Raw genomic sequence first — 12,096 nt, 5'->3', positions numbered from 1 at the left:
TAGCCTTCTTCTCTCCTCTTCCTCTTCTTCCTGTATCTGTTGGTCCCATAAGCAGTGTCACAGTGCCCTCTGCTGGTCAAGCATGTACAGTATAAATATGGACTTATAAGGCAAAACACATGAAAAAATAGACCAGTCGGCTTGTGTTCTATCTCCGAATGTTCGCACGTCGGATGTTCGTTAGTAGGGGACTATATTCCTAATGTATATTCCTAACTTTGACCACCAGCTGATTTTGTTTATTTGATGTTTCATGTCGACACCATGGGACACCTCAGCGAGGCTTGTGACACGTGCAGTCTGGGTTGGTATTTAGACCCCTTTGGAGCCTACATCACAACCGGATGTATGATTTTTGTGAAGTCTGATGTCTGTGTGATTTTTGGCATTCCCCCAAATTGCTGCGTTTTTTTTTATTCGTGGAAAACGTAGTTGTGGTGACCATGAAGGAGTAAGATCTCAACACGCTTGGAGGACATATGATATACCTGAACGTGCACTAATTACGGGGCACTAATTATAAAATGAATGGTTTCATTGTATTTACATTATTTCTTGATTCAGTGTTCATTTGTTTTGGTTTTTGTCTTACCTTTTGGAATTGATTAATGACGAATACCCCGCCTCACTGTCACGTGACATATAACTAATGTGCGTGCGTGTTATGATTACGTGCTGTGTGGATTACGTACGCAAAGGAAGGAAGAAAGAGGGCAGGATGGTATCTGTGACATCCAGCAGCTTTCATTATTGTTTCACAGCAGTTGCAGCTTCAAAGTATATTTGAGGAAACGTGCAAGGCTTTGGCTAATAAGGCTATTCTGCACCTGCCAGTCGGTGTTGCTCGGGGTGAAAGACTAGTCTAGTGAGTGTGGGGTAATTTGCCACTACGCCCCGGCTAAGTGATGGCTGTAACACAGCCCTATGCCCTGTGCAACTACCATTTTGTCCTACACTGCCCCCAAGCGTCAAATCTGCAAAGCGCACCGTCTTCCTGATGCCTCTCACGTCACTAAACTGCGACGCATCTCAAGACAGCGCAACATTTTTTTGTTGCGCCGAATAATTTCCACATATTCAGATCAATACAGCAGTCGAGTCGGAGATTAACAAATACTGGGTATGTATACTCGTGCACAAGGGGCAGTGTGTACCAATTAAATAGTGTGTTTAACACGGTTGCTATCGGGAAACTAACCGGTACGGACCAGAGCGGAAGGTTTCCAACGCCAGGCTAGCTAATATTAGCTAGCGCTGTTATTCGAAACAGTTCTCATTGGCCAACGAATGCGTCATAGAATCACAGTGCGTTAAGCGCACGCATAAAACACATTCGTGTCATGTTTTTAATTATGAGAATGTAAAGGCAACACCAGTGTTGACATTTGTCCGTTGACTATCGAGACTTGTAACTGAACCAGAAGATGATATCTGCCTGGTATCTGGACGATGGGGCGCCGAGTGAAGGTGGATAGCTATGGCAATGTGTACCGTCTTTCTTTTACCAGGCACAGATCAGGAATTACGGTAACTCACCATGAGTTTATTTGGCACAAACTCCGGGTTTGGAACAACGGGCACTAGTGTTTTTGGAAGCACAACGGCAGATACACATAATCCTATGAAGGTAAATCAACTTTTCCAATTATTTGTGTTCGTTGTTGTGGCAAACAGCTCAACATTCATCAGAAAATCTGTAGGTCGGTTTTTCATTTGGCGATATGTCTCAGGATGTTGAAGTGACTTCCCCACCGGATGATAGCATCAGCTGCCTGGCTTTCAGCCCACCCACCATGCCAGGAAACTTTCTCATTGGAGGATCCTGGGCTAATGATGTGAGTAATTGAAGGTGCTGGGCCATAAGAACCACACTAGAAGTTGATGCTGCGGTGTGAGATATAACAATAAGGAAATTCACTTTTGTTGTCGGCATCAGGTCCGATGCTGGGAAGTACAGGACAATGGACAAACTGTGCCCAAAGCCCAACAGATGCACACGGGTCCTGTGCTAGATGTGTGCTGGAGTGATGTAAGTCTCACCACGCAGTAGATGTACGCCATTCTCATAGGTCCCAATCAAATATTCAATATGGTCCCTTTTTCTCAGGATGGGAGTAAAGTGTTTACTGCTTCTTGTGACAAGACAGCCAAGATGTGGGATCTCAACAGTAATCAAGCAATGCAGATTGCTCAGGTAGTTTGAGAAGCTTTGGAAGCACACAGTATATCCTTCACGCTGCTTTCTTTGAATATGTTTTTCATTTTGGTTCACAGCACGATGGCCCAATCAAATCAATTCACTGGATAAAAGCCCCCAACTACAGCTGCGTCATGACTGGCAGCTGGGACAAAACACTGAAGGTATGTGTCCCACAGGTGTCAGCACTTAGAAACACATGCAGTACGTTTTAGACATTTCATGCAGGACATGGTGCGCTGTGTGACGTGATTTTGTTGCTTTTATTCCAGTTCTGGGACACCCGCTCTCCCAATCCTATGATGTCTCTGCAGATGCCAGAGAGATGTTATTGTGCAGACGTCGTACGTCGGCTAGCGTGTTTCATCATGAACTCTCCCAGCAGATGAGCTGTCGATGTTTTTTTCTAAATATCTCTTTCGTTTGGCACGTAGGTGTACCCAATGGCCGTGGTGGCCACAGCTGAGCGGGGTCTGATTGTGTACCAGTTGGAGAACCAGCCCTCTGAATTTCGCAGACTTGAATCGCCTCTTAAACATCAGGTGAACACTTGGAATATATTCTTTAGTTTCATGTACATACTGTATCCTTTGTATCTTATCAGGGGTGGGCAAACTACACCGCAGCTGTCTTATCCAGTAAAAAGAAAACTGTACAATTCAATGTTGCTATTTGATGTGGTCTGATGTTTAAAGTGCCCCTGAAAAAGGGACACAAGCAGAAATAGCAGATTGTTTGACACTTTTACAGATAAAATAAGACAAATAATTCCAGGTGGACTGTTAGAATTATAAACTCAAACTAGTTTGTGTGCATAAAATATTTCGTGTGGCCCGGGGCAAATTTTGTTAACTCACTGCGGCCCGCAAGTCAAAAAGTCTGCCCACCCCCGATCTACAGCATTTATTCAATTCCAAAATGTAATTTGATGAACACATATTCACCTGTTATGGATTGTAGCACCGCTGTGTGGCCATATTCAAGGACAAGCAGAACAAGCCCACTGGATTTGCACTGGGAAGCATTGAGGGTCGTGTTGCCATCCACTATATAAACCCTCCAAACCCGTAAGCATCAAGACAAAAGCTGCATTACAGATAATATTTACAGGATTAGAAGCATTGTTCATCTTGCAAGAATGTGTCCTTTTTTCTATCAGAGCCAAAGATAACTTCACCTTCAAGTGCCACAGGTCTAATGGGACCAACACGGCCACTCCACAGGACATCTATGCTGTAAGCTGTATTGTGTCTTCCATTGTGCCATGGTTGTCTTTCCATCCAATCAGAACAGGCACATGACATGTGCATCACTATTACTGTATGTACAGTACGCCCCAGCAAGGACACACTTTTGCACTCCGTTGAAAACAGACAACTGTTAGGAATGAAATAGTTTTCCTCTGCTTTGACACGACATGATGAAAGCTTGTTGGTAATAGAGGGGGGAAATATTCCATTCCAAACATAGCCCTCCATGCTTAGTATTTTGAATTTAAGCGGAGGTGCTCAGTGATATTTCACTTGACACCTCAAACAGTTCAGGGCATCAAACGGAGGGATGTTTGGAATATCTTTGCGGCGTGTTTAACTACAGGAGAGCGGCAAATTGTAACACCTCCCAGTATGATGTAGTTTAGTTGTGCACCAGGACAAGCTGCAACCACCGTAATGAGCATGAATACCTCTAACATCCAGGCTCCACTTCTTTGGTTGTTGTTTGTGTTAACCAGGTCAACGCCATCTCCTTCCATCCTGTTCATGGAACTTTGGCAACTGTAGGCTCAGATGGACGCTTCAGCTTTTGGGACAAAGATGCCCGCACCAAGTTGAAGACATCAGAGCAGCTTGATCAGCCCATTACAGCCTGCTGCTTCAATCACAATGGCAACATCTTTGCATATGCTTCCAGCTACGACTGGTCTAAGGTACGACGTCTTGAACTTGAACTCACTTCGACGTTCCTGCTTTTTTTTGTCATCAGTAGCGCACCCAGGTCGCTAACGCCCACTCTGGTTTTGTCAGGGCCACGAGTACTACAACCCCCAGAAGAAGAACTACATCTTCTTGAGGAATGCCGCAGAGGAGCTGAAGCCTCGGAACAAGAAATGGTGAGAGACAGGAGGCGCTGAGACAGTGTTCACTGGATGGGATCCTCAGGTCCTGAGTGCACTTGTGGCTTATGCCGGGCCTCTGCAATCACCTCGCAGCCACTAGCCTGCAGACACAACTCCTACAAGTACTGTAGAGATTGCAGCAAAGCTGTTGAGTGGGAATGGTGCTTTACTGAAGTTAAAGCTAAATCACGTTGATGGTGTGCTTTCTGCTGCTGTAGCACCTGTACAACGTGTCACGGAGCGTTAGCCTAGTGTTCATTATCTCAATGCAGCGGGTGAAATCATTGAACTTGGGCAAGCAGTCATTTATAAATAATAGCACTAATAAATGCACTGTTATTTGCTCATCATATTCTGAAATAAACTGCCTCCAAAAACTGTTCTCTTTGACTGATTGGCTCCCCTCTTTTTAACATTTTTTTTTTTATTTTTTAGATTATCCATGCCAAGTCGCATCTGGTGTGGGAAAACGCAGACGACCAGGTGCTTTAGTGTATGTGTACGCTTGAGAAAGACTCCTTCATTTCAACAAACGCCTGGACCAGCTGCATCCTGTGCATGGACCAATCAGAGAGAAGCTGCCTACCGGGCACTGCTGACGCCTGCTTGATAACTGGTGGTGTATGTTAGTTACCGTACTCATGGAGGGTTTGGCATTCATTGACATCTGGGTGGTTTTCTTCTATGTCTTTTTTTGTTTTAACTAATCTCCAAAGACTTTTATTTGGCATTACTCTGTGGTTTAGCTCCATGAAGGATATTTGGATGTAAAATAAACAATCAAGTGCACAAGCTTTGATTTGAACATGTTTATTCCAAAGTCATCTGATATATAGTCTTATTGCGTCCTGTTGTACATTTCTACATTTCACATACAGACCTACAGTTGTGCTCATAAGTATTCATACCCCTGGCATTTTTTTGGTATTTCTTGTATATTTCTTTTCAGATTGCATTTATTCTGCAAAAAATGACATAAAAGGGTTGCACCAGGCTTTCACAAATACAGCATATGTATTTTTGGGGAATTTCATTCTTATTTGTGTTTTATTTCACAAATTTACAAAAAATGTCATGTTCATAAGTATTCATACCCCCTGCTATAACATGACTTAATCATCAATGGCAAAGCCTTTATTTGCAATTACAGATTTGAGACGTCTCCTGTAGTTTACTACTAGGTTCTGGCATGTTTCCACAGGAATTTTGGCCCACTCCTCCTTCGAAATTCTCTCCAGGTCCTTCAAATTGGTGGGTTTTCTTGCCATGACCTTAACCTTTAGTTCCCTCCAGAGATTTTTGATGGGGTTGAGGTCCGGACTTTGACTTGGCCACTCCAAAACAATGACTTTGTTTTCCTCAAATAATTTCTTGACTATTTTGGCGGTATGTTTTGGTCGTTATCTTGTTGGAAGATCCAATGTTGACCGAGACCAAGTTTCACAGCAGACTGTCTGATGTTCTCCTGGAGTATCTTGATATACTGTTCCTTCTTCATGATGCCGTCAACCTTAACGAGGCTCCCGGTCCCACTCGCTGAGAAGCAGCCGCACAGCATTATGCTTCCGCCTCCATGCTTAACAGTTGGCACTCTGTTCTTTGGTTTGAAAGCTTCACTCTTCTTTTGCCAAACGTAAGCCACGTCTCTGTGTCCGAAGAACTCCATCTTCATCTCGTCCGACCATAAAATCGACAACCAAAATGCCTCTTCTTCATCCAAGTGACGCAATCTTGTGTGGTTGGGTTTGAGCAGTGGAGTCTTCCATGGTTGGCGTCCATTGAGTCCTGCCCTATTCAATGTCCTCTGGAGTGTCTGTCTTGAGATACTGGCCCCTTTGTCACTGAGGCCCTGTAACATCTCCTTGGTGGTGATCCGAGGGTTGATGGTGGCCGCCCGTGCCAATTGTCTTGCATGCCTGGCTGAGACTTTGGGCTTCCTTCCAGGTCTCTTCAGGTTCTTCACTGTGTGGAACACCTTGAACTTCCTAATGATGCTCTGTACTGTGGCTGGATGGACCGGAAAACGCTTGGATATATCTTTATAACCCAAACCATCTTTGTGTGCATCCACAATGCGTGACCTTAGGTCCTCACTCAGTTCTTTCTGCTTGACCATGGTGGAAATTCTAGCATTGACTATGAACTGACAGTTACTTCACCAATCCCCTCAATTTATAGGCCCCAGGAATTTTCTGGAAACCAACATGGCTTGGATTTGTTGCATAACAATGCAGGGACTAATGTGACAAAGCTAGGGTGCACCAAAATTAGTGAACCATGAAAAACACCTGTCCTTGTACTTCAGGAGGACAAGGGTATGAATACTTATGAACATGACATTTTTTGTAAATTTGTGAAATAAAGCACAAATAAGAATGAAATTCCCCAGAAATACATACAGTATGCTGTATTTGTGAAAGCCAAGTGCAACCCTTTTATGTAATTTTTTGCAGAATAAATGCAATCTGAAAAGAAATATACAAGAAATACCAAAAAAATGCCAGGGGTATGAATACTTATGAGCACAACTGTATCTCATAATAGGATGATTGTTGGGGGTGAATGCTTGTTTGAATGCACGTGAACCAGCAGGTGGAGCATTTGGTCTGTTCAGCTGTTATCTGAAGGTGTTTGCCAGGTCAAAGCCCTAAGAAGGACAAACGAGATCAAAAGGTCCTAGATACACGTCGAGTCCTTTTAACCTGGGGGGAGACTCGGCTGGAAAGGGGGTGGGGGTTACCAAGAGGATATGAATGGGCAACAGGCAACAAAGCCCATGTGTGAAAAGTGAAGCAGGTAATAGAGCAGAAGGTGCGAATGAACAGCCCTTTTATTGAGGTTATTAGAGTGTCACCTCACTGTTAGCCTGACCCTTGGTACTTAGAGGTGGAACGTTTACCCCAGTGTCTCCTTAACGTCCACCAGAGCAACTGGCACCGCTTTGCTTTCTCGTTACTCCAGTACTCCCCTTCAGTGTTTGATGCAGCTCATGCAAGGCTGCCAGGTTCATGTTCAAAACGTACAGCCAATGATGCCTAACCCTAACGGTCTGAATTTGTGACAGGGTTGACAAAAGCATGTTGGAAATCGACTCCACCATGAACAGTGGTGCTTTAAAGTCAACTCGGTGGTGATTGTACTCAACGTTCCGCCATGGCTGATCGTGACTACTACCACGGTATTTCAGGTGCACCCATTTTCTTTGTTCTCAACTTCCTCATGAGAGCATGATAGTTGAAGATGGGGCTGAAAACAAAATGGAGCAATAGTTTCTTTGTTGTCACAAAATGTGTTGATTTTTTACGCAGTGTCCTTTGCAGAGGAAAACGGTATGGACCGCCAACAATCATATTTTCGTCTAGACTCGAGTGATATTAACGTTGGACATGTTCTGTTCATTTAGGATGCAGTCATATGATGAGTGCACACACGTAAGGATGAGCGTGTCTGTGGAACACATGCTTGCTGGGCCTCAGGAGGTTAAAGGACAAAAGCAGGTGCCGCGGTGCGTCCGAGTAGGCGGGACTAGAGTGGGTAAACAGCAGTTGGCAGGCAGGGTCTGCTCTTATTGGTTACATGTGGTGTGGGGGCGTGGCCGTGTGGTGGGCATATATAAAACCGCTTCTCATTGTGATCGTGTGATCGCGAAGCAAGTAGTTGTTCCCGCGGCGAAGCTAGGTGGTAAATCAGCTAGCAAATACAGCCAGGTTCTCTCAAGTTTACCAACGACAGTTGACTCGTGTTGTAGTGTTTTGAAGCCTCTAATGCCGGGCCGTCACTGAAGCTCCGTCCATTCGACTCAGCGTGTGTGTGTTGCTTTAGCCGGCTCGCCAATGCTTTTGCATCAGTTCGCGAACGGAGCCCTGGAAGCCATGCATTCCACACTGCTACAGAAAGACACCACTTTCACTAAGATCTTCGTCGGCGGCCTGCCGTACCACACCAGCGACGCCTCGCTGAGAAAGTACTTTGAGGCTTTTGGGGACATTGACGAGGCTGTGGTGATAACGGACAGGCAGACTGGTAAATCCCGCGGATACGGCTTTGTAAGTAGAGCAACATCAAGGGTAGCACCGTGATGAAAAATACACAATGTCCAACTGCGTACGATGATGTTCTGGTACTTACTTAGCCTTTTATGTATGACGAAACCTGGGAGACCACCCATGTCAACTTTACTGACTTGTTTTTACCTTAGCGAGGATAACAAGTTGATAGTAAGATGATGCTTTTTTCACATATGTCTACCCCCGAAGGCACCCCCGAACAACCTGGCTTGTGGCTTAGTAGTGTGGAACAGACTGTCTGCACTTGGTTCCTTTCTGTGCTTCTTTAGGACAAGCAGGCAGGTTGACCTTGTACAACATGCTCTCTGTCGCCATTGATTTACACTCATGCACAGCGCTTTGGAAGACATGGGCTCATCATTGGCAGGTAAAGGTTGTGGGCCCCCTTTTTAGTTTATGTCTGCAATGGGACGTGTCGGCCACATAAAGTGAACTCGGGGAGCGTTTGGCATTTTCCTGGCTAATAGGTGACTTATCCCGCCCATCCCGGCCATTCTCCCTTCTCACTCAAAAGCACAGAAGCCATGCGAGCAATGCAAATATTTACCAGAACTTTGGAAAGACCCATCTTGTTCTGTCAGGCCAAAGAAGGAGTGGAAAAGGGTTAGACGCGTGTGTTTACAGGCACAATGTAAGACAATTGCTTGGTGTTTACACATAAGCTTCCCAAACTAGACAAAACTGGCCTGCAAGTCCCGCTGCTGACGGTTGAGCCTGGAGACCGGTGTTTCCTGTTAAACTGGCTGGTTGGGATGTGGTTGCTGTCGCAAAGCTACACAGTCAGGTGGCCGGCAAGTCAAAATTGCTCATTTCTGTGGTGTGGGTTCCAGCGAGGGCAACGGGATTCTGCAAAAAAGGAGAATCACTCTTTTTTTTTTTTTTTTTTTTTTTTGCTTTGAATTGAGAGCCCAATTTTCCTGGATTAATTTCTTCACATGCACACAAAATGTGGTCTTGCATTTTTCATGTCTCGGTTGAAGGAGCCTTAAACAGAAAGACAAAATAATCCATCAAGTCAAACATATACCACCGCCACCACTTGAGTGTAAAGATGTTTGTGCCATTAAAATGATTGTTGCTGCTGTTTAAAGATGGTTTTAATGTTCACCCAACCCTCCCTTTTCTCCAAATGAGTCACAATGGTTTGTGCTGTTCCATGGCGTGCTCTCTGGTTCCGCAAATATATTCATCCATCTATCTTCCTCATTAGGGTCGCTTCAGGGGAGCTGGGGCCTATCCCAGGTGACCGTGGGTGAGAGGCTGATGAATAATAGCCAGCTCACCGGCCAGGGCAAGTTCACGCCGCTGCTCTGGACTGCGAGGCTTGCTGGGGGATGGGGCAGCGAGAATCTTTGGATAAAATCTCAGCATTTGTTTGCGATGCACGTCAAGCAATTTATTTGCGCAACCCTAGTTCCAGCTGAGTATAAGGCTGGCAGAAGGGGAGGGGGTGCCCCAAAGCTAAGCTCACCTTTTATCCAAACACACTTGAGTGGTGGATTAGTGGAACCCCCCACAGAAAGGCTCCACACGGTGTAAACAAAGCCTTGGTCCTTCCTGTGTGTTGACAACACAGACATGGGGCTGGGCTTTGGTGCCTAAAGAGGCATACTATGTCCTTTTTAAAAAATAAAACAATGTTAGCCATGCCCTACATTCACTGCTCAGTCCACACACTGAGTTGGCATGAGCGGGCAGGATGTGGCAATCAAAACAGAAGGGCTACTTGTGTAATACCAGGAGGGAGTAAGGAGGGGGCGGACTGAGACCACCTCCTTAATATTCAATCCCTAATTGATAGAATAAGCTGTGCTCCGATCCATATTCCAGCAGATGTTCCTTTGCTGCTGCTTTAAAGAATAACTTTAGTTTTTTGAACATCCTAAACGCTTGGTTAAAAGCAGCGTGTGTTTTAGATTTAATGCTGACATACGTATTAAGGAACGGGTGTTGGACTAAACCAACACTTTATCAATATCTGAAGTGGTACAGAAGAATGCTGACTACAGCTGCCTAGCGTGATGGAGCATCTCCTAGCTGATGGCATGTTTGGACTCTTTAGTCACAGTCTAATTGAATCAGCAGTGCCTCTGCTGGTTTGTTAACACTCAAGTCATCTATTATTGTGCCTCTGTCTGTTCTCTCCCACCAGGTAACAATGACGGAGCGAGGAGCGGCCGAGAGAGCCTGCAAGGATCCTAACCCCATTATCGACGGCAGAAAGGCCAATGTCAACCTCGCCTACCTCGGCGCTAAGCCGCGCAGCATACAGCCAGGTGATGATTGGTTTATTCCCACCCTGATCATCTACCTGTAGTTGCATTTACGAGGTACCTCCGGGCTCTTTTACCAAGCATGCACTTTGCAGCACCAGATTGGGCTTCAATGAGTAACCCAGCATTTTAATGGAATACTCCCAAACATTTGCTCACATGCTGGAAGGGATTAGAGTTGATTCTTTTTATTTCACAAATCAGTTGTGTTTCTACTGTTGCACATTGTTTGCTCTAAAACTGAAACAGGCCAGGCCTCTGTCTGCCCATGCCCTCTGTTTATTGTTGCGGGGTCCTCCTCTGTAAATGCAAATGCGTGCATGCGTATGCAGCGTGTGTGTCTTACAGTCGGCCTCGTATCTTCCAGGCATATCCATTGGAGTGCAGCCCATTCACCCGGCATTCATCCAGAGGCAGTATGGGTAAGTGAACGGTCGTGGGCGCTTGTTGTTTGCTCTTGTGTTAGACGCTTTGTGCCATGCCACCAAGCTACTACAGTATTTTTTGGACAAAGGGGGTGCATGCAACTCCAGTGTGAGTATTAGCATCCTAGAGTTTTCTAGTCCAGGGAGATTGATCGCATGTCTTTGGCAATAAGGAGCATTCCACAGGCCAGTGTGTGACCCACGTGTTAAGTTTCGTCAGGAGCTTATTGACTTGTGCATGCGGCCTCCTGGAAGCGGCTGTGTCGGAGAAATGGTCTCAGAGACCCTTAGTGCTGCACGGCTAATGAGCGTTTCAATACACGAATGACTGCTTGTCCCCTGCAGCTGCCACATGTCATGACTCAATATTATTTGACACACAGCATAGCGGCTCTGTCTGTTGGCGTTTCAGTACAAGGAGGATGAAATGCCACCCATCCATTCATATTCTGTACTGCCTGTCCTCATTAGGGTCACGGCTGGGCTGGAGCCTATCCCAGCTGACTTAGTGCGATTCATTGGTTGCACACCGGACCGTGATAAATGAATTTCCACAAAGGAGGATTTTGTACTTAGAAATGGAATATTCTTGTAGTTGGAGCATAGATAACCTTTTCGTGACCGTCTAAATATGCGTTTTAACATCATTAGAGTCCTCTAGACATGAAATGACACCCCTATAGCCACCTTTACATTACCCAATAGAGTCGGCTTAATGACAAAAAATAAGACTGGGGGGTTCAGTTGTATCTTTGTGCGGGTTACACCCCCAACAGTAGCCGTGTTTTTATTAGGGATGTTTATTAAGGATTGTTGTGACATCATTCAAGCCTGCAATAAAAGCCTGTTGTTGTGGCCATGAAGTCTGGTGCTTGTGTGTCTCACCAAACATTGCAGTAACATTCCCGGTACCGAGTGACCAGTGTGGAATGCTTGAATGTGCTTTATGCTTGAAAATGCTTAATTTAGGCCAAAAAGAAATGAAAATGTGCTTAAAGTGGGCAACCGTGGAACAGCG

At 45.2% G+C, this 12,096-nt stretch overlaps 2 protein-coding genes across 7 annotated transcripts in view; both read left to right on the top strand.

Annotated features, from left to right (window-relative positions):
- Positions 1-978: 978 nt before the first annotated feature.
- On the top strand, positions 979-5,223 carry rae1 (ribonucleic acid export 1). 2 transcript variants are annotated; one of them, XM_054784540.1, is made up of 13 exons: positions 979-1,120; positions 1,509-1,627; positions 1,731-1,835; positions 1,937-2,029; positions 2,108-2,194; positions 2,275-2,361; positions 2,470-2,541; positions 2,632-2,739; positions 3,158-3,264; positions 3,357-3,432; positions 3,930-4,124; positions 4,222-4,307; positions 4,749-5,223. In XM_054784540.1, coding segments are annotated over exons 2-13 (1,107 nt in total). In that variant the 5' UTR covers positions 979-1,120; positions 1,509-1,537; the 3' UTR covers positions 4,750-5,223. The 2 variants fall into 2 exon arrangements, with proteins under 2 accessions (XP_054640515.1, XP_054640514.1); XM_054784539.1 differs by lacking the exon at positions 4,749-5,223 and having other exon boundaries at positions 4,222-4,311.
- Positions 5,224-7,932: 2,709 nt separating this feature from the next.
- Positions 7,933-12,096, top strand: part of LOC129186313 (RNA-binding protein 38-like) — a 30,530-nt gene continuing 26,366 nt past the window's right edge. For 3 of the 5 annotated variants that reach the window (XM_054784440.1, XM_054784441.1, XM_054784439.1), the window contains exons 1-3: positions 7,933-8,359; positions 10,533-10,656; positions 11,021-11,075. In XM_054784440.1, coding sequence (XP_054640415.1) covers positions 8,147-8,359; positions 10,533-10,656; positions 11,021-11,075 — 392 coding nt within the window. In that variant the 5' untranslated portion in view covers positions 7,933-8,146. The remainder of the gene's footprint in view (positions 8,360-10,532; positions 10,657-11,020; positions 11,076-12,096) is intronic. The other 2 variants (XM_054784443.1, XM_054784444.1) reach the window with 2 other exon arrangements.

Source organism: Dunckerocampus dactyliophorus, chromosome 8, assembly GCF_027744805.1.
Source record: "Dunckerocampus dactyliophorus isolate RoL2022-P2 chromosome 8, RoL_Ddac_1.1, whole genome shotgun sequence".
Lineage (NCBI taxonomy): Eukaryota > Metazoa > Chordata > Actinopteri > Syngnathiformes > Syngnathidae > Dunckerocampus > Dunckerocampus dactyliophorus.
This window is presented reverse-complemented; position numbering and strand designations above follow the sequence as displayed.

Excerpts from the sequence above, each read along its gene's own strand:
- rae1 (XM_054784539.1), top strand. The coding sequence starts at position 1,538 with ATGAGTTTATTTGGCACAAACTCCGGGTTTGGAACAACGGGCACTAGT. Across the intron at positions 1,836-1,936 it reads GAGGATCCTGGGCTAATGAT|GTCCGATGCTGGGAAGTACA; the intron begins GTGAGTAATTGA and ends TGTCGGCATCAG. Across the intron at positions 2,362-2,469 it reads GCTGGGACAAAACACTGAAG|TTCTGGGACACCCGCTCTCC; the intron begins GTATGTGTCCCA and ends CTTTTATTCCAG.